The sequence below is a fragment of the Ciconia boyciana genome, chromosome 1, assembly GCF_034638445.1.
Source record: "Ciconia boyciana chromosome 1, ASM3463844v1, whole genome shotgun sequence".
NCBI lineage: Eukaryota > Metazoa > Chordata > Aves > Ciconiiformes > Ciconiidae > Ciconia > Ciconia boyciana.
This window is the reverse complement of record NC_132934.1, coordinates 47,863,286-47,885,758: the sequence shown is the minus strand read 5'-3', so window position 1 is coordinate 47,885,758 and position 22,473 is coordinate 47,863,286. Positions and strand designations below refer to the sequence as shown.

The following is a 22,473-nucleotide window of genomic DNA, read 5'->3' as shown; positions in this document are numbered from 1 at the left end:
ATGATAAGGCCTTCTCCTTGGAGCCAAATTTTCTTCCGTTCTTTTTCATAACAAGGTCTTTCTTGCCTCCTGCATGGATACCACGATGTCTTCTAATTCTGAGACCAGTGTGAGAAAATGGTGCCAATTTGCTTGAAACACAGATTCAAATGACAAGCCTTCTCAAACCTGGGCAGATTGGTGTTGATAACCCCAAACTATTAATAGCAATATGTATTTCTGTCCTACTCAGTACTGATATTCCTGGCTCTGCACAGCTTCCTAAATGATTGAACTGACTCTGATTTGTGTCATTTCTGACCCTTGCCACCCACTCTCTCCTTTTCCTGATCCGCTTTCTTAGTTGTTCCAGTTTCAGCTTAAAAACTCTCAATTTGGAACCTCTCAGTTTCAAGCTGCTTTTCTTGATTCAAGGCAATGGGGGCCAGATGGTTGCCCTTACTATCCTCTGCTGGGAACTCCCCTTTTCTTCAGAATATCCTGTATCTTCCAGTTCATACAGCCTATGCACACTTTAGTCCTCAACTAACACTAACCTAGCAAGACTTAACACAGTATTAGATTCCCTTTCCTCCTTTCTCCCTGACTTTCCCCTCCCTTTTTCCCTCCCTCCCTCCCTCCCTCTCTCCCTCCCTCCAAATACATGCGACCCATGGCTCAGCCAGCTCTGACACTCTTTGGTTGGAGCCAGACAGAAGGAATACCCAGTTAACATCTTCCCACATTTTCTCATTAAGTCACTTATCTGTCTGTATTTCATTTCCCATTTGCTTGTGCCCTTACAGCCCCTTTCAGTTCAACTCTCTTAACACAGAAATCTGTAAAACCACAAAGGTAAAGTGGAGGTACATGTAATATTTATTAAAAAAACAAATTATAATGTTCATAACTCCCTCATTCTCCACAGGCAGGGTCTTGGAATAGTAACTCTTAACTCCACTATAATGAAAAAACTGCCTTCAGTAAATGGAAACTTTTCAGGAGAATGGACGTTAAGTATTCACCAAGGATTTCAGCTTCAAAAGCAGCTGCAATCTTAGTACTTCAGTGCCTTCTGCATATTAAAGACAATCATTTAGAAATTTGTGTCATTATCATCTATTTCTGCAGCAAATGGCAAAAGTACCATGGTACCATATTATTCTGCAGTTACATATGCCCATAACTTATACGTTATTTGCTGTAAAATTCAGAATAACTTGAATAAACTCTTCATTCATGGGTACATAAACATATACCTTTGCTCCATGTGGTGTTATTGTTTTGATTTCTTCTTTTTGAACAGAACAAAAGGCATGTTGTCTGTTCCAAACAGCTCTTTATTTAAAAGGTCATTAAAGATACCAAAACACAACAACAACTGCAGTATATGGGTTATACAACTACCCTAAGGATTTGGTAGTACACAAAAATAACCAAGGGATTTCATTCATGCAAGAACTATTAAGTAAACTATTTCTAAGACCTTCTCTATACCTGCTATAAAACAGGAAATCTTTAATTTTTTTTTTTTTAGGAGGAGAATTGTTTTTTAACTATAGTGATTATCCATTGAATCAACTAAAATGTTTTTTTTTTTCATCCTAATAAAAGGCTTTACAATATTAAATTCTAGGAACAGTTGTCTTTAAATACATACAAACTATATGGTTTTGAAAAAAAATTTTGGAGGACCCACACCATTCATTACAGACAAAATGATTCCCAAGTCATATTGCTCTGTGACTACTGTCTTTAAGAAAATAATACACAATATAGCACATATTAGGTTCGGGTTTTTTTTCTTTTTTTTGTGTGTATGCATTTATTTTAGACCTTGAGTTAAATATTTATGGGGGGGAAAATCTTAAATTCTAAAATATTGGATTACAAAAATCTGTTATGCAGCTTGGATTTCTAAATAAGGAATCAGAAAAAGCTGCAATAATGATGACAAGATTGTCTTTTAGGATATTTCCAGTCTATCCTCAAGATCAGATTCACTGACGTACAAACCCAGCAATTTTTCATTCATATTGTTAACACCTTGTTAAGCAGCTTAGACACCACATCTGGACAGAGGTCCTCAGGCTGCTGGCAGTCATTTATGGAAGCAATGTGTGGACTATCTGAGAAGCCCCTTATGTATACATAAGAGAAACACATCCTGAAAAAGATTCCTACAACTGAACTTCAAGAGTAAAATAGAAAATGGTTCCAGACTAATACTGCACTGTAACTTTTGAGACAAAACAGACTGGTACTTGACCCACTGGGAGCTCAAACAGACAAATGCTATTCCTTGGTAATTCAAGTCCAGTTGTGTATAGTCTCATCTTTTCCTTCTGTAAGAGAGGATGTAAGGAGTCTCCTGAAACAACAGCTGTATGCTCTCATCTACTTGGAAAAAGCAAGTCTTAATTGGGCAACTAACAGCTCCTGAAGGCTTTATGTTTCTTAATAGCTGACACCCCTCCAAAAGTTCCTGGGTGGCTTCCATACCATTTCCCCATATTGCCACCTCAGAGGAGTCATTCAGCCTGCCAAAGCTTGCCTGCTAATGAGGTACCACAAAGCTTTTTCTAGTCCACTGTCTGATTATTGGGTCTGTCAGACCCATCCAAGTATCCTGGATCTGACAGGTTTTGAAATCTGATCATCAACATTGTGCTTTTGTGTGTGTCTTAATGTTGGCACCTGCTGGATTCAAGAGACTGGATGAGAATGCCAATTTTCAGTAGCAATTAATAAAAACAAACAAATATGTTTTAACCCCGTTTCTTGACAAAGGTTAAAAATGTGACTCACATGCTCCCTGCCAGTCCAGTAAATGGAGGAAATAAAAATCATTTGACGTCTATTTATTACTTTATTCAGATGTCAGGGCTATTTATTTATTTATTTATCCATCTATCTATCTATTTATTTATTTGCAGGTTTTTGAAACCTCACTCATGACTTTTGAATGCTTGAATTTGGTAGCAATGAAAATCTCATTCCCCAGGTTACTTGTGAAGATCAACCCCTCCCTCCACTTTCTTTGCTTCCTGGACAGCAAGGTACAAGTTCTGACTCTATCGTTATGTCACCGAAGCCAGTATACTTTATTTTGCAGGTTCTCTACAACTCTTGTCTTATGACTGCCTTCAGTCAGTCCAATATTTTGGATGTGGAAAATATCAATGATCAGTCTGGAACTTTGGGGAATTTCAGAATAACCTGCTCCTCATTCTGCCCTCCTACACTCAAGTATTATAGCAGTCGCTTGCATCTTCAATTTGATACAGCATAGTGCAAACTGATAACTAATCTTGTGGAAAAAGAGTAAAGATCAAGACCAAATTATCATGTCTCCAAATTATCATTGTGTGTTAGTTAAGAGTAGAGTATGAAGCATAGCCACAATCATACATCGCAAAATTAAATCTCTTTAAACTGCAAACTCCACATTTCATCTACTCTGTTCACACCACATCCATTAAACTCTTACCTAAAACATAGAACAAAGTTTAGACTTATAATAGAAAAGACAGAAAACAGCAAATTTTATAATGCATCACAAGCAAGACTCAAGGAATCTGAAGACCAAATTTTATCACATTTAACCTTGAGAACAGTAACTATTATTGTTTAATGTTTCTTTTAAAGAAAAACTAACAAATATATACTTCAGAGATGATAAAATTATTAATTTCTCTATGTTTAAGTTTTCTTGTATAGGTCATTTGTAAGATTATGGATAATAACTATTAAAAATATATCAAATCAAATTAAATCTCAGTTACATTTAATTCTACATTGGAAATAACTGAGAGGTTTCTGCAATTGCTCTGTATGAAATATCCAATATTTCAGGAGTATGAGAAGTAATTAAGTATAAAGTGTCTGAATAATTGGTATAATTATTCATCTATGAACTTCATAAAAACAACAGCAGTGGAATATGTAGGAAAAATATGCTCCTCTGTGGAGACAGAGAAAGACAGCAAATCTCTCAGTAGTTGCCTTTATAAAACGAAATTGTCCATATCAAGAGGCAGTTCTTTAAGCCAAGGTAGCAATCTGACTAATGGTCTTCAAAACAACATTTTTAAACTTAAGGCGATTACGAGCTGCAGAAGAAAGAGAAGAGAAGAGAAGAGAAGAGAAGAGAAGAGAAGAGAAGAGAAGAGAAGAGAAGAGAAGAGAAGAGAAGAGAAGGGAAGGGAAGGGAAGGGAAGGGAAGGGAAGGGAAGGGAAGGGAAGGGAAGGGAAGGGAAGGGAAGGAAGGGAAGGGAAGGAAGGGAAGGGAAGGAAGGGAAGGAAAGGAAGGGAAAGGAAGGAAAGGAAGGGAAGGGAAGGAAGGAAAGGAAGGAAAGGAAGGAAAGGAAAGGAAAGGAAGGAAAGGAAAGGAAAGGAAAGGAAAAGGAAAGGAAAGGAAAGGAAAGGAAAGGAAAGGAAAGGAAAGGAAAGGAAAGGAAAGGAAAGGAAAGGAAAGGAAAGGAAAGGAAAGGAAAGGAAAGGAAAGGAAAGGAAAGGAAAGGAAAGGAAAGGAAAGGAAAGGAAAGGAAAAGGAAAGGAAAGGAAAAGGAAAGGAAAGGAAAAGGAAAGGAAAGGAAAAGGAAAGGAAAGGAAAAGGAAAGGAAAGGAAAGGAAAGGAAAGGAAAGGAAAGGAAAGGAAAGGAAAGGAAAGGAAAGGAAAGGAAAGGAAAAGGAAAGGAAAGGAAAGGAAAGGAAAGGAAAGGAAAGGAAAGGAAAGGAAAGGAAAGGAAAGGAAAGGAAAGGAAAGGAAAAGGAAAGGAAAGGAAAGGAAAGGAAAGGAAAGGAAAGGAAAGGAAAGGAAAGGAAAGGAAAGGAAAGGAAAGGAAAGGAAAGGAAAGGAAAGGAAAGGAAAGGAAAGGAAAGGAAAGGAAAGGAAAGGAAAGGAAAGGAAAGGAAAGGAAAGAAAAGAAAAGAAAAGAAAAGAAAAGAAAAGAAAAGAAAAGAAAAGAAAAGAAAAGAAAAGAAAAGAAAAGAAAAGAAAAGAAAAGAAAAGAAAAGAAAAGAAAAGAAAAAAGAAGCTATCTAAATTTACAAATCTTTACATATTGTGAGGGCCTCCTCTGGCTTGAACTTTATTCAGCACCCATTGCCGCTGCAAATACAGCATTGATTTTGCAGGCAATGCACAGCTATGGCCAAGGCAGGTATCCTGAGGATCCTACTGAAAGAATGTGCGAAATAGAGACAAATATGCATAAGCCTGCCTATTTTTTTGCTGCCATCATCCAAAAAGGAGGGCTAAAGAAAGGCTGCAATTCCACAGCAGTGAGGTCATCAGAAGGTAGCAACAGCTAGAAGTGAGAGGAGATTTCAAGAAAATAAGGGTCCCCCAGACATCAAAATATCCCTTAACAGCTGTGTATATCTGGCTTAATTTGTATGGTTCAAGAGCATTTTCTAACATTTTAATGCTTCTATGCCTCCTTTTCACCAATGACCAATAAGCTGAAATGCCAGCATTGGCTTTTGTATCTTTACTGACCATGTTACAATTATGGATATTGTTTCCTCACCTACTTAGGACTGTCTCTCACTCTGGATGGCATTCCTCTGACAGCTCCCTGAACACCTCCATCAGAGGCTAGGGGACAACTGCACAAGCTACCTCCTGCCATACTTTAAGCTCTGCCTCCTCCAGTGACACAGAGTAGCTGACCGTGTGTGGATTCACAGTGTGCTGAAAGGAAATGGGTTATTTTAAGCAATTTTCAGCCAGCCAGTCTGGCTAATCTGTTAACTCTGCACTGCAAGGAACAAGTACGCAGTCACAGGCTAAGTCCCACTTGAGTGTGGAGCACTAGATGAGGGTGGAACAGTTAATCATCATCATTTGAGGTCCTCTGCCATCACCCTGAATATCTAAATTACCTCCAAAATGAAACATGGAAGGGTGCTTTTGTTTTCAAAAATTTTAACATTCTCTATCAGAAGACAACGACATTACCTTACCCTACTTTTTTTTAAACTCTTATACTCTTAAACTAAACATGAGAGAAAAATATCATGGCAACCTAACATTTTTGTCTTATTCTTTTGTGTTCCCTATGAAATAGTGATCTGAAGTTTCTTTTTTTCCTCATTGCTAGCAGTGAATTTTGGAACAAACTCTGTTCTGCTTTGTTATTTCAGATGAACAGGCAATTTAGAATTTAAAGTGTCCATAATATGACTAGGGAGCTTCTAGGTTTGTTGGAAAGAGGGATGTTTCTTAGCCACTTGAGAGCATACTGTGTCTCTAGTCTAATTCTACGACAGTTTCATAAAAAAATAAAGGGTATGAATCTACTAGAACCTTATTTAAGCAAAGCCCTTAAGCGCATTAAGCGTTTAAAACATTGAGACCAAATGTGCTTAAGTGCTTTGCCATATTCAAGTCATAACGATTATTACAGTAATTAGTGTGTATGCTCAGTTATATCTTGTGAGTGCATGTATTTAGTGGCTATTGAATAAATAAACTGATTAATAACATTTGCAGTGAGAAAAGGAAATATAATTAGCTTTAATACAGTGAAAATACGTTTTACTGTTAAAAAAACATCCCTCCCCATGTAACAATGTTGGTATAACCATTGGCATGGGTATGTTTTTTCTATGCATATCCCTGTATATGCTTAATAATAATTGACAGAAAACCTGACCTGTGAGAGGATTTGGAAAGTCACTGAGTGTTTATTTTTTCTGGCAATTTGTTGGAACAGCATTGCTTTGAGGAAATACCTCAAACAGAAAACCAAGTAGGTTTTCAAAAGCAATGTCTGTCCCCTTTTTTACCTCCTGGTCTGAGCATCCAGGCTTCATGGGTCTTGGACTATCCTTCTGTTTTGACTGTTGTGACCCCCAGTTCTTTCAGACTGTTTTCCTCAAGACTGGAATCCAGGATCATTGAGATCCTGAGTCTCATGTACATATCACAGACACAGAGTTGGAAAATGTGTAAGTTTCAGGAGGCACTTGATTCCTCATGGTTCGAAAACAATTTTTTCCATTCTGGGAGCTTCCCTCTCCGTCAGCTTCCAAGACTGTCTTTAACCCCTAAAACTGCCTGTTGTTATTACAAATTTGTAGAGGGAGGGAAAGGAAATGCCTTTTAATTCTAAGTTTAAGACGTTCTAATTTTAATTCCTCTTTCAAGTATTTCTCCCAAGTTTCTCATATAACCGGATTAGTATTTTGACTTTAACAGTGACAGCACAGGAACATGCATCAGCTTTTATTTTTTGTCTTTATTTTTTTTTCCTGAGTATTCATAGATTAGGTAAACACTGTAAATTCTTTTACGGATTTAATAAATTGTTTTCCTTATTTAGTTGGTGATAGACAAGACTCTGAAGCACATCTGGGTTTGTTCTCACTAGCATACTTTGTTAAAGTCTCATTTATGTATTGTTTTCTTAAATTATGACTCTTCAGTGGCAAGTTAGGAGTCAAGAACTTAAAATTCATTTACAAGCAGGCTATTTAAAATATGAATTTTGAAATTGACATTTAATAGTTAGCTGATAGTATTTCCTTCCTTCCTTACACCTAATCCCTAATAAATTAAATTGGCCAATATATAAAATATTGTGGCAGTTCTGACTAGTGTATTATACAAAAATTTGCAAGCATATATATGTTTGAAGCGTTGCATTAAGAAATTGTAAGATTCTCAGTAGGGTTTATGGACAACATCAATTTACTTGGTGTATGTCAGTGTGCTTTATAAAATAGGAAAAGACTACAATATTGTTGGAAATACGTTGAAATCTCAGTTTTGTACAATACATCATGCTTAGAAACTAGATTTATTTGCAAATGTATTGGTCCAATTAATCTCAAGTAGGAAAAAATCACAATCAAGAAACAGCAATTGCAAAAAAGACACAGTTATGTTATCATCTTGATGATTTTCCATAGTATATTTTCACACAAGTATGATTTTAGATTTAAATAAGATAACCATAATGCACAGTTACCTATAAACTAAATATACATTGTTTTCTTCTGCTGCATCAGTAATATGAACTTCTCTTGAGTATGTATGGTCTTCTAGCTTTGTTCACATGTAGCTGCCGTTTCAGAATATAGGGATTTTTTCTTTTCATTATTTCCTTGTCTTGGCTTGAGTTCTCTAGATCAAAAGCGTCTTGCTGAAGTAACTGTAGGATGCAAGAAGAGACACAATGTTATCATCTTTTTTTGATAATTAAGATTATCAATTCCTAGAAAGTTTTATAAAGCTTTATTTTAACATCTGCCACCAAGAAAAATCTTTACCATAATAGTTGCAGGTTTTAAAAAAAAGAAAGGGGAAGAAAAAAAAAAAGCCCAAAACTCAAGACACAAAACTAAGATCAGGCTAAAGATGAGCTGAATCCTATGGAGATGATATCTGAATTCCACTGAAACAAATGAGATCATTGGTTCTGACTAGAGGTATGTCCTCCTTGGACTAAACCTCAAATTGACTGATAACTTCCTAATGACTGTCACTCTGTAATCACTCATTTAGGCTAAACACCTCCTAAAACACCCACTGCTTGCTGGTTTCAGCTTTTGAGCAATATTTTTATCTGCAACTTCCTACAGCTAAAAAATCAAAATGTGTAATAAACAAATAAGAAATTAAATAAAGCACAAGAAAGCCAAAATTTTGTCAATCAAAATTTCTTATATAACTGTGTTTTGGGTTTTACTTGGAGTTTTTAAAGTGTTTTGTTCAGATTCATTCTTGTTTTATCTGTTAAGATTTCATCCGTTCTCTCACCATGTTCTTCCATGGTCAAGTACAGTCCTACTGTCTGGCTGAAAGGCATTAAACTGAAAACATTTTTATACTCATCTCAGTATTTCCCTAAGCAATTAAACTGTGTTACTCACTTAATTACTTAATAAATGAGTGCTCATCTAAATTCTATTGAAATGAATAGAAAGACTGTCATGGTTTCAACAGACTTTGGAGTCAATCCTGGATGAATAAGATCACAAGAACTTCTTTCATTACATAAATTGTTTATTTCAAGCCTTCTTCAATCCTTCTCCCTCTGGCTTTATCCCTTCTTCTTTTACTGTGTCTTATAAAAGTCTGCACTGCATAAGCGTGTTCCTAAGCTGAGAGAGGAATATTTTTTTCAATTTCATATGCAGTATTGTTAGGAGTGATGATTCCCAACCACCACAAGAGGTGATGCAACTGCAAAGTAAGGAACTGTGATTAAGTCATATGGACTATTGCACATAGTCAGTTCTATGGTAGCTCCTTTTCAGCAATAAATATACTGATGAAGAGAGTCCTCAGAAAACTCTGGTTCTTAAAGATGTTGCAGTCTTTTGTATGGACACCCCAGCTAATATGAAGGACTGTGAATAAGCCTGCAAATACAGAGCTGTGATTCAGCAAACAAAAGAGGATCAAGATTCAGCCAGACTGTCCATGAACCTGTGATAGCTGAAGAAATTGGGTTCACTGGAAAGTGGGTAGTGACACTGAGATATCTTTTTTCACTACGCAAAGCAGCTTTTAGCGTAATATATAACAACGCAAGTGGATTGTGCCCAATGTGCCTCTATGTGATCACTGCACTAAGATAAATGTAACAAATGGACTACAAACAATCACTATTTGAGAGCAGCAATCCTCATACAATCACAATGTCAGCTTCCAGGGCCCTCTTTAGGTGTGGGGAAGTGAAAAGCAAGAGTTCCCTCGCTACCGGTTTCCCAGCAAAGATAAGAAGCCCAGAGTACCTGGTAAAATTACATGTACATATGGGCATGTGTCCATGCATTTTGAATCCAGTTTGCCTTAGGGCCTTAAAAGGGTTTTCAGAAACTCTGCCTACATTTAGTTATGCCTCAATAAATCTGTAGTAACTTCACGTCTGTTAAGCAGGTATTAATTTTGTGTTCTGGCATAGAGCTCACTTTCATGTGTTTATTTGGTTCCTTGGAATGGCTACAAAGAGTGGAGAAAGTGTGTAGTTAAGAATAGATCTCATTTATCCATGGGTCATTATAAAAAACAGACACTCAGCTCATCAGAAAATGCATTAACTCACAATTCTTTCAATAAGAGGCATATTAGAGGTATTAGAGAATATAAAAAAGGGAAGGAAAGCTCAGACAATGTGACAGGGTCACATGGATATGGATTTTAAAGCATCACTACAAACAGAGCCTGAGAGTTTAACAGCAGTTGAACCATGCATTTGTGACAGTTTGTTTTACCTCCCAATGCTGAAAGGCTCTGCTGTGGCAAACTTTTTGGAGTTGATATACTGTCAGCATTGCTTCCAAGCTGAAGCCATCCAGAGCAGCAGGAAACTGTCTTCCTGAAATGAGATCCTCTTCATCTACCTCTACTGTTTCCCCGACTTGGTTGTTTATGTTGTTGACAAGATTGCAGACATTTAACAGGGTCATTTTCCAGTAAGGAAGTTTTGCTCTGTTAATCTGAAAATACAAATACCCACTATTTAACATGTTGCAATTTTTGTTTTGTTTTTTAGTAATAATGTGTGACATTCAAACATTTTGGTAGGAACAAGTTTGTATGTTTGAAGTACTTTTCATCTGCTCAACTTTTAGACAATAATTAGAGAGTGCTGAAATTAGGACAACTCATTTATTAAACACACCAGGTCTGCTTCCCCACAGCCTTACCCCCCAGGTAGATATGCACGATGAAAAACTAAACTGCTACCAAACCAGAATGGTAGCATTTCATAGTCATTCTGCACAGGTGCAAACAAAAACACAGATGGAAATTAATATAATATAAATTCACAGGTGTAAATCAGGACAATGAGTCAAACCCACTGGATAAATTCCCAGTACTAGAATCCAAGGTGGATGCCTGTGGTTAACTAGACACTCCTCCTCAGTTCAGAATAAATACCAGTCATTTCAAAATTCCCTGAGAAAAGAAATGGAGTCCCTGCTTCAGGGCAAGCTGTCTGATGAGGCTGGGTCTGAAGTTACGGAATCTGTAAGCCCCAGGAGTTTTGGATGCTGGAGAGCCATAAGCCTGGGAGATGTGAATCGAAGGTCTATGGGCTTAGATGAAGATGGAGCAAAGATGAAACAGAACTGTGCAAACAATGTATTCCTGATTTGGTAACTGGACTGAAAAACTCAGACCAACTGTATTCAGGTGATCCATAACAGAGCTGTTCAGAGATGTTACAGAAAGACAGAAATAGAGAAATTTCACCATGGTTTGTCTCAAATTTTGCTTGCTCCAGTTCCTTGTGTTATTTAGGAGCTATTTAACTTTTAAACCCTTTTAAAAAATGTTGAGAAAAATAATTTTTACTTTTCTACTGGTACTGTTCTTTCCAAGCAGTTGTGGCAGTAGTCTTTTTTAGTTTTGATTATCAATAGAAAAAAGTAAGAGAAAAACCTAATTCCTGCCTCATTCACTGCTTTTCATGTCTTTGCTGCTTTCTTGGTTCTCCCACTATTAATTATTTCTTTCAAATTGTATTAATTTTAGTGGTGAGTATAGAAATTAGTTTCCTTAAACTAGAACTGGTGACATAGCAATCTCCAATCAAAAGCCAAATAGCAAATTCCTATTTATTGCTGCCAAGAGCTTCCCTGGGGTGCACATTAGGATTACACTTCATCTATGAACTGAAATGTAGTTGCTTCTTTTCCTGGATGTACAAAGTTAAATATAGGTATTACATTAACACAGACATTGCCTTTTACATACTGACAGCATTAATTAAGAGTGTGGATGCAGTGCTTACTTAGCTGAACATTAGGTAATCACATAATGTGTTGTTTCTTTAAAGCACCTTCCTAACAAAGGGGCACTGTATGCAAGATTTATGCATATTTAGCACGCTTTACTATTTTTTGAGGGAAAAGAAAGAAAATGGAGAGGAGTGAGGAAGAAATAAGAAAAGCTGGAATCACTATTAGCATTAGTTACAAAAATTTCCCTTTTGGCCATAATCACTACTCCAATATACATCTGATATATGCATGCTTCTCAAAATGAGAATAATTTAGCCCTTTAACAAAACCACTATGTGTCCTATGACTCATGACAGGGCTCAAAAAAAAAAAAAAAAAAAAAAAAAAAGAGTATTTTGTTTTGAGGCTAAGAAAAAAACAAATCTCAAATGTTATTCAGAAGCTTGAAATTGGTTCTGCATTATTTACTTCGAGCTCATCTGTTGTCCCATCTAGGTGCCCTAATTAGTCTGTTGAATTATTTGAAAAGATGTGACAGGTTCAAAACAAAAATTAACCTCTTTGCAGAATGTCTAATTTAATCAACAGAAGTTAAACTAGCAAAAAGAGCAAGTGTCCACTGCAATTTCAAAACCTTCTTTGGTCTGTTTTAAGATATTTGTGAAATATAAAAATATGGAGCTTTCCATGACAAATGAGGAGGCTTTTCCAGTGCACTTCTCTCTCCTGGTATACGAAAGAAATGTGAGCTAGCACTAAAATAACTAAATTGCAATGAAGAATATAATCTAAGGGCAGTGCTACCTGAGCAAGTGAGAGTTCTGAGTTAAAAAAAACAAAAATATTCCAGTGGATAGGCACAGAAGAGAAGAAGAAAGGATAGAGAAATTTGTTACGCCTTCTTGCATATTTTATAGAATTTTTTGATCTAAAGTTACTACTTTATGTTAGCCTGATGCATGCCTATGTTTAAAGGAACTTTCCTCTGTATATTAGTAAAATACTTAAATAGCAGACTTCATTAGGTGAAATTGGTCTTAGCTGCTACTTATGAGGTTAGTGGAAAAAATTTTGCAGTGCTGTCTGCAAGCATACTTTATTTGTTAAGGGAGCCTAATTCCTATTAATACCACACATATATCACCTCAAAGTATGTTTACTTGGATACACCTGCTTCTGACTTACACTGCCGCCAGCTCACAGAATGAGACTATAAAGCATTAAGAACTTCAGTCAAGACTGAAATATTTTTTTTTAACTGAACATGGAGCTCTCCAGGTCATATCCAGTCACTGAACAGAGCAGTTACGTTACTCTTCTACTCTACTTCACCATTACAGCAAGCATTACAATCAGACAGCTTTGTTTTATAGGCTATGGGAAATCTCTGAGGTCGTTATCCTAAAGCAATATGTGAAAATACAGTTTAAGATGACCATAACCCAAATGTTCAGCTACAGTTCCAATGTGTGATATATTTTCCACACAGGTCTATGCAATGCCAACTACAGTTACTCAAGACATGTTTTGGAAAACAACTACACAAGAGATCAAGGAACCTGTACCTGCCAAGATGGAACTAATTTTTTTAAGATTAACTTGAAAAATATCTGGGAGTGATCTGAAGGAACAAAAGAGACTGCACTATGAATCAGAATTTAGAAATTATTAATGCTGAAGTGAATACGATGTATGCGTTTCCATTGTTGAACATGCTTCTGAAAGGCTCAGATATATGCTGTCCCACATCTCATATATCTTGAAAGAGAATTTTAAATCATTTAAGAAACTGAAACAACCCTGAGAATATTTCTGACTTTGACAACAGGCTTGTCCTATGAAAGATTAAAGAGAATCCAAGTTATAACTTATATATTTTTCTTTCCATTTCTGGTTGAACGATACCCCTGATAGTTTGTTTAAGATACTTCTTATGTTATAATGCATACCTCCCAAATGCTTTTTTTTTTTTAGAAAAAGAAAGTTCAGTTCTCTGCTTTTTATATTCTTGTCTTTATCTAGTGAAATCAGATGAAAAACAAATTCATAACCAAGTAAAACCCAAGGTAACGTAGGATCTCTATGGTTCCTTTTTGGAATAGTAGTTGAATTTTGCTCGGAATGTAACCATAGAAATAATAAAAATACTCTCTGTCTTTAACCAAATATGGTATTGAGTTCTGTTACAGCTGAAGGTCTTCCATGGTGTATACTAATGCTTGTAAATGTAATGAATTTTTATGTGATGATTGAGTCAGGAAGTCAGTAACTCCTAGGCAGCTGTAACCTCATCTGCCTCAGACAAGGAAGCTAAACTGTCTGGGCACATGCAGTCAGCAATAGGCATCCTAGAACAATAAGAAGCTCAGAAGGACCAAGACTTCAGAAAATTAATGTGGGTGGGGAATGCCAAAGGGGGAATATATTCTAGTGATGATATATTCTTCAATCTTGTTTTAGTTCAGGACATTCTTCATGCAAGTGGTGATTTCAGGCAAGCATTTAGGAAACTGGGATAGAGCTATCTATTTAATACAAAAGAGAGACAGCAGATAACTATCCGCATATTTGTGACACTTCAGGTTGTGTTGTCTTACCAGATCTTCCAAATGGCTCTTTGGATTTTATCTTAGAGGAAAGACAGATAAAGCATTTTAGGGACTTGTTTGAACCCTGTATCTTCTTTGAGATGTAACAGCTATGAAGGGTGACAAAATGTATTAAATATTGAAGACAGGTTGTAATAAGCATGGACATACTTCTTTAGAGATGGAGAGTGATTCAGCATATAGATGACTTTAAAGAGCAGTTTGAAAAGGGCCAGTAGAGAGTGGACAGCAGTCTGTGAAGTCAAAAGCATATGGTAACTCTTTCCATAATATTGGATACACTACTGAATGTTGCAAAAGCTGTGTGCTTAAACCTTAGCTGTAGTCTTGATACTATACTTCACAAGTGCCTACTTAGGAAGATTTTTTTCTGTCAAATACTAGAACCACAAGTGATAATCCACTTGCTGCATTTTTAGATCTGAGCTTTCCTAAACAATTTTTTTCTTTTTTAAAAATTTTTTCCCCATCTTAATGCTATTTAAATTGTCTGGATTTCCCTTGCTGCTTATTACCAAGTCAGTGTCCAAGACAGTTAATGCAATTTAAAAGTAATTGCCCTCAGCTGGAACCAGATCTCAGGCACAATACAAGACAGTTATTACACATACCGTCCTAAAATTTGTCTCTCACACCAGAACCATATTTTTGTTCTAATGAGGGTTAAAAGCTAGCAGAGGACAACAGAAAAAAAATAAAAAGAATTTGTCATTTCAGTAATGAATGGAATAGTGGTATGCCTCTTGTAGAAGCATTTATGCACACTTTTTAGTGGTTCCACCATGCCTTACTTTGATGTCAAGAGACTATATATTGAACTAATGAATTTTAGATGGTGATTTAAGGTAGTATAATGTAGAATTAAAGCAATGTCTCCACCATGCATCTACTGCTTCTGTCAACTTTAGGTGTCACTTGACTTATGGTATATACCATATAGAAATTGTATAGCAAGCTACATGATGTAAAACAATATATGAAAGTATTATGGCAAACATCATTACATTAACAACTGGTGCACTATATTTGTGCATTTTTAGTTACCTGAGATTGTGCTCTGTGCTGAGAGGGAAGAAAAGATGGAAGTGGAAGTTAGGTTCACATTTCCACTAAAGTCAGTAGCAGAAATACCAATAGCTGCAGGGTTTCCTCTCAGGGCATACTATGCTTTGCCACACAGAGAAAGAACTATTTTTGTCACCCTCCTACATTGAAATTTGTCTCAGGAAAATAATATCTATTAAATCTTTCTGTACCTTAGAGAAGCGAGTGGCAAACAGGTTTATTTGGCATCTAAGGTTAATTACCATGCCAGTAAAGAACATAGGAACCTAAGAACTGCCAGGACAGATCAAAACAATGTATTTTCTGGCCTCATTTCTTATTCTAGTCTATTTAAGGGATCTTGTGAAAAAGCTGACATATAAGCAAATACAGTAAATACAGAAGTCTTCCGGGCAGGTTTTGTCCTTAATCTTCAACTAGTCATTGGCTTATGAAATTCTTTTTAAAGTGAAATTTTTCATTTCTCATTGTATTTTCCATTGAATTTAACCACCACTTGTACTTCGTTAGAACAAAGAATTAAAACATTCAACCTTAAGCTCATGCTACTTGTTTCAGAGTTCGTTCTTTAATATGTTGCTGAAGAAATATTAGACGTATATATTTCTTAGATCATTCTTGGAAAATAACAGTGTTGAGAAAGTGTTTGTCTATCAGCCTGTTTAACGCATACGTGCAACACTTGCTGCTTCACCTTGTTAATATGAGGTTGGAATTGATTTTTTGTCTATTTGTATTAAATAACATGTACATCGCTCACAGTCTGGCAACTTGTCAAGGAAATGTCATTTATCAGAATATTTTCACAGTCATGTCCCCATGTTCCTGTACCGACACTATGATTAAATTCCTAAACCAAAATCAGCATATGTATTAACAGTTTTTGCTTTATGACTGTCTTAATTTTATATGCATATAGGAAAAGTTCTGCATAAAAATAGCACTTATGGATTTGACTCAAGGTTAATTTAGCTTTCATCAGGCATAATCCTATCGGAAACACATTTCCTCATATAAATTTACATCTCTGCACATAACACAGTTTTGACAGTTTAATGAAAGTACCAGTGCTAAGAATGAGGAGCACTTTTAGTGTGTCACATCAACACCTTTAAACTTCCTTTGAACTGGAGAAAATCTTGCACCAAAGCAATGTCTAGTACTGAACTTTTCGGTCTAGACTACAGGTTATTACTTTGTGCAAAGACTTCTGGGTTTGTAATGAGAATTAATTTGCTCCCTACCCGTCAGCTAAAAGAGGCAAAATAATTACCTTTGATGTGTACATATTGGTCAATAAATCTGCTTCTAACGCTTTCATTTCCTCTTCTGAGTCTGGGAATAAACCAGAAACATATGTTTATTATTTCATCATAAATCATGGACATTTCAGTTCAGCATATGGAATTTATATATATCAATGAATTTTGGAAAACAAACAAAAACCAAACAAACAAACAAACAACTTAGATAAAAACACAGCAAAGTGATCTAGAAGGACTGTGAGGAGTCTTCAGGTAACAGCAACATTATGTTAAAATGGATACATGCTACCTTTTTAAAGCATGATCAAGCTTATTGAAGTGAATGAAACAACTCGTTAATCTCAGTTCACTGGTAGACAGGCCCACTAATCTGCAGCCCTTTCAGTAAACAAAACTGCTGCAATATTCTTCATTCAAAATCAGTGTGATTTTCATAATCATTATTTGTCACCTCTGCTTACTTTGGAAGAAGATTTTGGATATTTATTTTCAAAGACTATTTATTTAAGTAACAGCTAAGTGTTTAGGTGAATGGCATTTACGATTACTGACAAGATTTAGTATTGATTATTCTTGGTTAAATTAAGAATATTTTTACTGATATGAGGGAATTGAGCTTGACTAGTTTATGACACAAGCTTTTGACAATGTATATACCAAAAGAAAGTACTCTGACTGAAAGTCTTAGGATTTGCTTTACTAATTTAATTGACCTTTGATAGCTCAGCAGACTTGCAAGACCTGTGATTTGGTGAAGAGGGTAAAAATTGCTGTAGAAAGAGAAAAGAGCCACAAACTTTTCTGCTTTGTGCTGTACAGAATCACAAGGAAGATCTGGTGCCTTGAAAATGTAGCAGCAATCACAGCTCAAAGATGAGATACATGCAGAAATCAGTTAAGTCTTCAGGCGAAACAGAGTTCCACATGGCTTAGCTTTCCTGAAATACCAGCAGTCCAAAGCCAAACAATATGCTTACTTATATTTAAAACCAAACTAAATCAAAATCTATTCCATATTCATACAAGTCATATCTCACTTTCATTAAAATGATCAATGCTGTTGGCATGTAATACCCTACCACAGAATCTGTGGATAGGTTCTGCCAATGCCTTCATTTCAGGGATCATCACCATGTTGTGTCACTACCTTCACACAACATGCCACTGTAAGGGACCTTTTATACAAATACGTGCTAATCTGTCACAGATTTCTGCTAGCACAGGAAGTCAACCATTAAAATGCTCTTAAAAATCAATCAAGTTCAATCTTAATAAAAAGATCTCACCACCACTGTGTTTCTTCTTTCGGGAATTCTTCCAAACTATCAATGGTTATTCACCTTCTTTTAATTTCAAGCCTAATTTATTTCTAATTACAAATTTATTAATGGTTTGTACATAACTTCCTTCACTATAAAGTATACCTTTCTATTTGTAGTATTTACCCAACTCATGTATTTTTTGACAGCAATCACAGCCCTTCCCAGCTTAGATTTTTAGGGTGTGCTTACACGGTGATGAGCAAACAAATGCAAGATCACGGTGCCTTTTGGACATAAACCATTCCCTTGGAAATCCCATAAATGCTTCACTGAAAGGCTATGCCCAGAGCTATTAGACTCTCCTCTATTCTCCTCTCTTGTAATAGCCTTGTACTTCCCGACTCATCAGTGGCCCTCCTCTGTGCCTGATGTGATCCCGAGACAGCACAGCATAGTACAGTTTGGATCAGAAACATCAGTACTTAACTACCTTAACGCTTACCATTAGCTACAGGAAGTAGGTCTCTTACACATTTTTTTATTTTGTTTGGCTGAAAAACTTTAGTATCATAAAATAAATGAGGTAAGATAATATGACCAAGTCTTTTATCTCCTCTGACATTTCCAACAGCTGTGCTTCTGTTAAAAGGAGCTTTAATAGGAAATTCTAGTCTTTCCTAAGCTATTGCATTTTGCTTCTGCTTGTTGCACTGCATTGTTGCACTGCTTCTCATTTCCATTATTCAGGTCACCAAAAACTTGTGTGTGTTATGCCGATCTTCCTCTGTAGTGATGCTCCTGTTCACCTTTGCATTACCAGCACACTACATTCATTCATTCTTACTTTTTGCATTGAAGTTGTTATTGAAAATATTAAATAAGACTGGTTTGTAGATCAGTATTACAGCAAGTCACTAGCAACTAATCTCCAACCTAATGCCTTTCAGCCCTTTCAGCACTACTGGTTGTCAGTGTTACCTAATCTCTTAACTGCTTTACCATCAGCCAAAGTTCTGCTGGCAGCACAAGATCACCTCAAATGAATTTCTATTAATGATAGCAGCAGCTCCTGTGAATGGGTGAGCGGCACACATGTGACAGCATCATGATTTGTGGTGTCCTGGGTCATACCAGCTGAGGACAATGAAAGGAGTTGTGTCTGGTTAGCACCTGGGTTTTGTATTCTATAGAGGATGGAAGATAGCTTCCACACCACTGAGGCTGGAAGATGGCTGCAGACGTGGAAGATAGGTAGGTATTAAGAAACATTTTGATTGAGAAAAGAAGTCTGAAGGACATTATTTAGGAGGCTAGTCAAGATTCCTTGAGTAAAGAATAAAGCTAGGCTTGGAGGAGGAGAAGGGAGCACGTCCAGGTAATTCAGGAGTGAAAGAGACAGATGAGGCGTAAAAGCATAAAAAGAGCAGACTTTCAGCAAGCAATGTATAAAAAGTCTGGTTACACATTATTGTTCAAATCAGAGGGAAATTCACACAGTTTTATGTCCTCTTGACTCACTTCTTATTGACAAGAAATATATTTCTATTCATATATTCACATTCTACAGGAATAGTTACATTTTACAGGCACATACTTTCCCTTAAGGGCAAACATTTTCAAAAGAAAATTAAAATGAATGATCATTTTCTTTATGACATAGCTGTCCATATTAGTTAAAACTGATTTGGCTCCTCCACACAAGCTTCTCCATGGCATTTCTCATTTAAATATAATTTCAAATTTTCAAGCAAATAAACCATCATGTCAGTTACACATACAATTTTGTTTCTGGGTTTTTTTTATGAGCCCATTTTAATTTTCACCAAAATTTTGTACTTTAGTGGGCTTTCATTCAGGCTCTACAAACAGTTGAATTTGAAACTGCCTCACTGAAAATGCTAGTCAAGTATTTGTTTAAAAAGCTTCAAATACATGGGGAGAAAATAACAAATATTAAGCCTTGTCACTAAAATCACCAGTTCTCTATAATATGCAGAATGACTATGTTTAAACTGTGATAAAATGCAGGTATTATGTGTGTTACATTTTCCTTCCGCAGGGGAATACAAATTGGAAACTTTCGTCTAAAGTGAGAATTAGGAATACTGACTCCTCCAGAATACTGAAGCTGAAAAATGAAGCTACTTGTAAATTTACTCTTTAATGGAGTTAAAAATTAAAGTAATTTGCAAGTTAGTTAAGATTGGATTTTGACGCTTATTCTGCTTCACGTCTGTGTGTGTGTACACCTGTTTAATCACCACCATACGTATTTTTGGTCATAAACTTAGGGCATAAATGACACACACTTAGCTGTGCCATTTTCCAAAGGAGCAGGCAATGCATTTTAATGTATGGTCCCCTTTTTTAGGTTTCTAAAGCAATTGCTCTTGGAGTAGAAATGCACTTACATTAACCTTCCTATTGTGTGATCTGCATCTGATTCAGCATTTTTTGTCACAACTTTATATCAGTTGCTAGCAGTTTTTTCCCCAGAAGGCTAAAACTGTATTTCTGACACTAAAAAGTGACTAAAGTGCATATATATTCAGGTCGATTTGGATGATGGCAGCTATTCATACGAGTTGCAAAAATTATAGTTTCTGTGACAGTCTGGGAATACATGGTATTCAATAAATCACAAATGAGGCAGCATAATCAAGCAGATCATCTACACTGATGTATACTTCCAATGACTAGTCCACACTAACTGCCATGGCACGGACGGTGTGAGGAGGAATGGTTTACAGGAAGGGAGAAAGTTACGGGAGTGACAGAAAAAACGATGCTGGCCAGAGCCCGTTATCCGGGCCAGCTCCTTGCGCCCATTGGGTCTAGCCGCGGTAGCCCGAAGCCACTTCACCTCCTTCCTTTAGGTCCCTCCGGAGGCTGCGGGAGCGGCTCAGTGCCTGCCGGTCAGAGAGGCTTCGGGGGACGGCGGCGAGCGCCAAGCCCGCGTCGCGGGGGCGCGCCCGGGCGGAGGGCGGTGCGGGGCGCGGGCGGGGGCTTACCTGAGCAGAGGCTGCAGGAGGCCAAGGCCAGCAGCACCACGCACACCAGCTGGGCTCTCATCCTTGCCGCGCCGCCCTCTAGAAAGTAAAGTCCATAAATCCTGGGGAGAGACGGAGAGAGAGACAGACAGACAGACAGACAGAGCCCCGCCGCTCCGCGCCCTCAGCACGCGCGCTGGCGGGCGGCTGCAGGCACCAGACGGGGGACCCGGACCCTTCCCCAACTATATAAGCCGCGGGGTGATGTCACGGCAGTGCCGCCATCGCCTCCTGGTGAAGCGCCCTCCCTCCTCCCTCCTCCACCCCCCCCGCTCCCGCTGCCCCCTCCCCGCCGCTCCGCGCCCGCCAGCGCTGACGCCACTCGCCGCCTGACGCATGCGGAGCCCCGCGGGGCGCGCAGCGGGGCGCGCAGCAAACCCCCGCACCCACCGCCGCGGGGCGCGGCCGGAGCGGGTTTTTCCCGAAAGGGAACTACCCTCTGATCCGGAAAAGCCTCGAAATAATTCTTTTTATTATTATTTAAAAAAAAAAAAAGTTGCTCGGGCCCCTGGCGCGTGCTATGCGCTGGGTCAGGGGCGGGAAACGGCCGCGCCTGAGTGTGAGCACGGCGCGTAGCGTCGCGGTCCTCGTGCGGTCGTCGTCTGATGCGCTCTGTCTGTCATCTCTTTTACCTTTCGCTGCAGCGAGGGCAAAAAACCAGGGAGAGAACCGCACACGGGTCACGGGCAGGGGTGTGACACCGGGCAGGGAGAGGGGTGCCAAACCGGGGATGGGCAGGGGCTGTGTGACATCGGGCGTGGGCAGGGGTATAACCCTGGACACGGGTGTTACATCGGGCATGGGTAGCAGAAAAAAAGAAAAAAGAGAAGTCTGTGTGGGAGGGAGAGTGATGGAGAAAGATAACGGGAAAGCCACCTGACAAAGATTTTTCATAAATGCGCAAAATACTCTAATACCCGACACGGCGAGACCTCCTATTACTTCTGAAGAGTGCGTGCCATAAGCCGACAGCTGCGGTTTCAAGGGAGTAAGCGCTCCGAAGAGACATTTCTCTTAAGATGTGCTTTTCCCGGTTGATTTGTACAATAGATACCTTTGCTCAACGACCGGCAAAGAACAGGCTCCGTGAACAGCATGCAGAGCTCAAGACCCAGTAAAACACGCAGGGGACCCAAGGCGGGAGGCAGCGCGGCGGCGGGGGGCGCGGGGTCCCCCGCCTCTTCATCGCACGCCCAGCCCTCCGTGCGTGCACGGGAGCCGGGTCTGTCCCGGGCTCTCCTTCTGCCTTCCAGATCTCAGCTCCTGAGCCGTAAAAACCACGGAAATTATCCGAAGTGGAGGGTAGGGCAGGGTCATCTTTAACGTGTGAGTATATACATGTAAAGCTGAAGACTCGCAGCAGCCTCCATCGGGCTACTTCTTTTACTGTGGTCTTTTCTCAGATACAGACAAATGCTCCATCTGTTGAATGCAGATACTACAATGCGGAACATTTTGATCTCTGTGAATACATTTAAGGACAGACACACATGCCACACATAGCAGGAACGCGCTCCATGAATGGTAGATTCTGCTA

General features: G+C 38.1%; 1 protein-coding gene across 1 annotated transcript; it reads right to left on the bottom strand.

Annotated features, from left to right (window-relative positions):
• Positions 1-7,220: 7,220 nt before the first annotated feature.
• Positions 7,221-21,170, bottom strand: NTS (neurotensin). Its single transcript, XM_072882424.1, has 4 exons — positions 20,898-21,170; positions 16,633-16,694; positions 10,210-10,434; positions 7,221-8,141 (listed from the first exon to the last, which is right to left on the bottom strand). Exons 1-4 carry the CDS (start codon positions 20,956-20,958, stop codon positions 7,995-7,997), a joined length of 495 nt encoding a protein of 164 aa, XP_072738525.1. The 5' UTR covers positions 20,959-21,170; the 3' UTR covers positions 7,221-7,994.
• Positions 21,171-22,473: the final 1,303 nt, after the last annotated feature.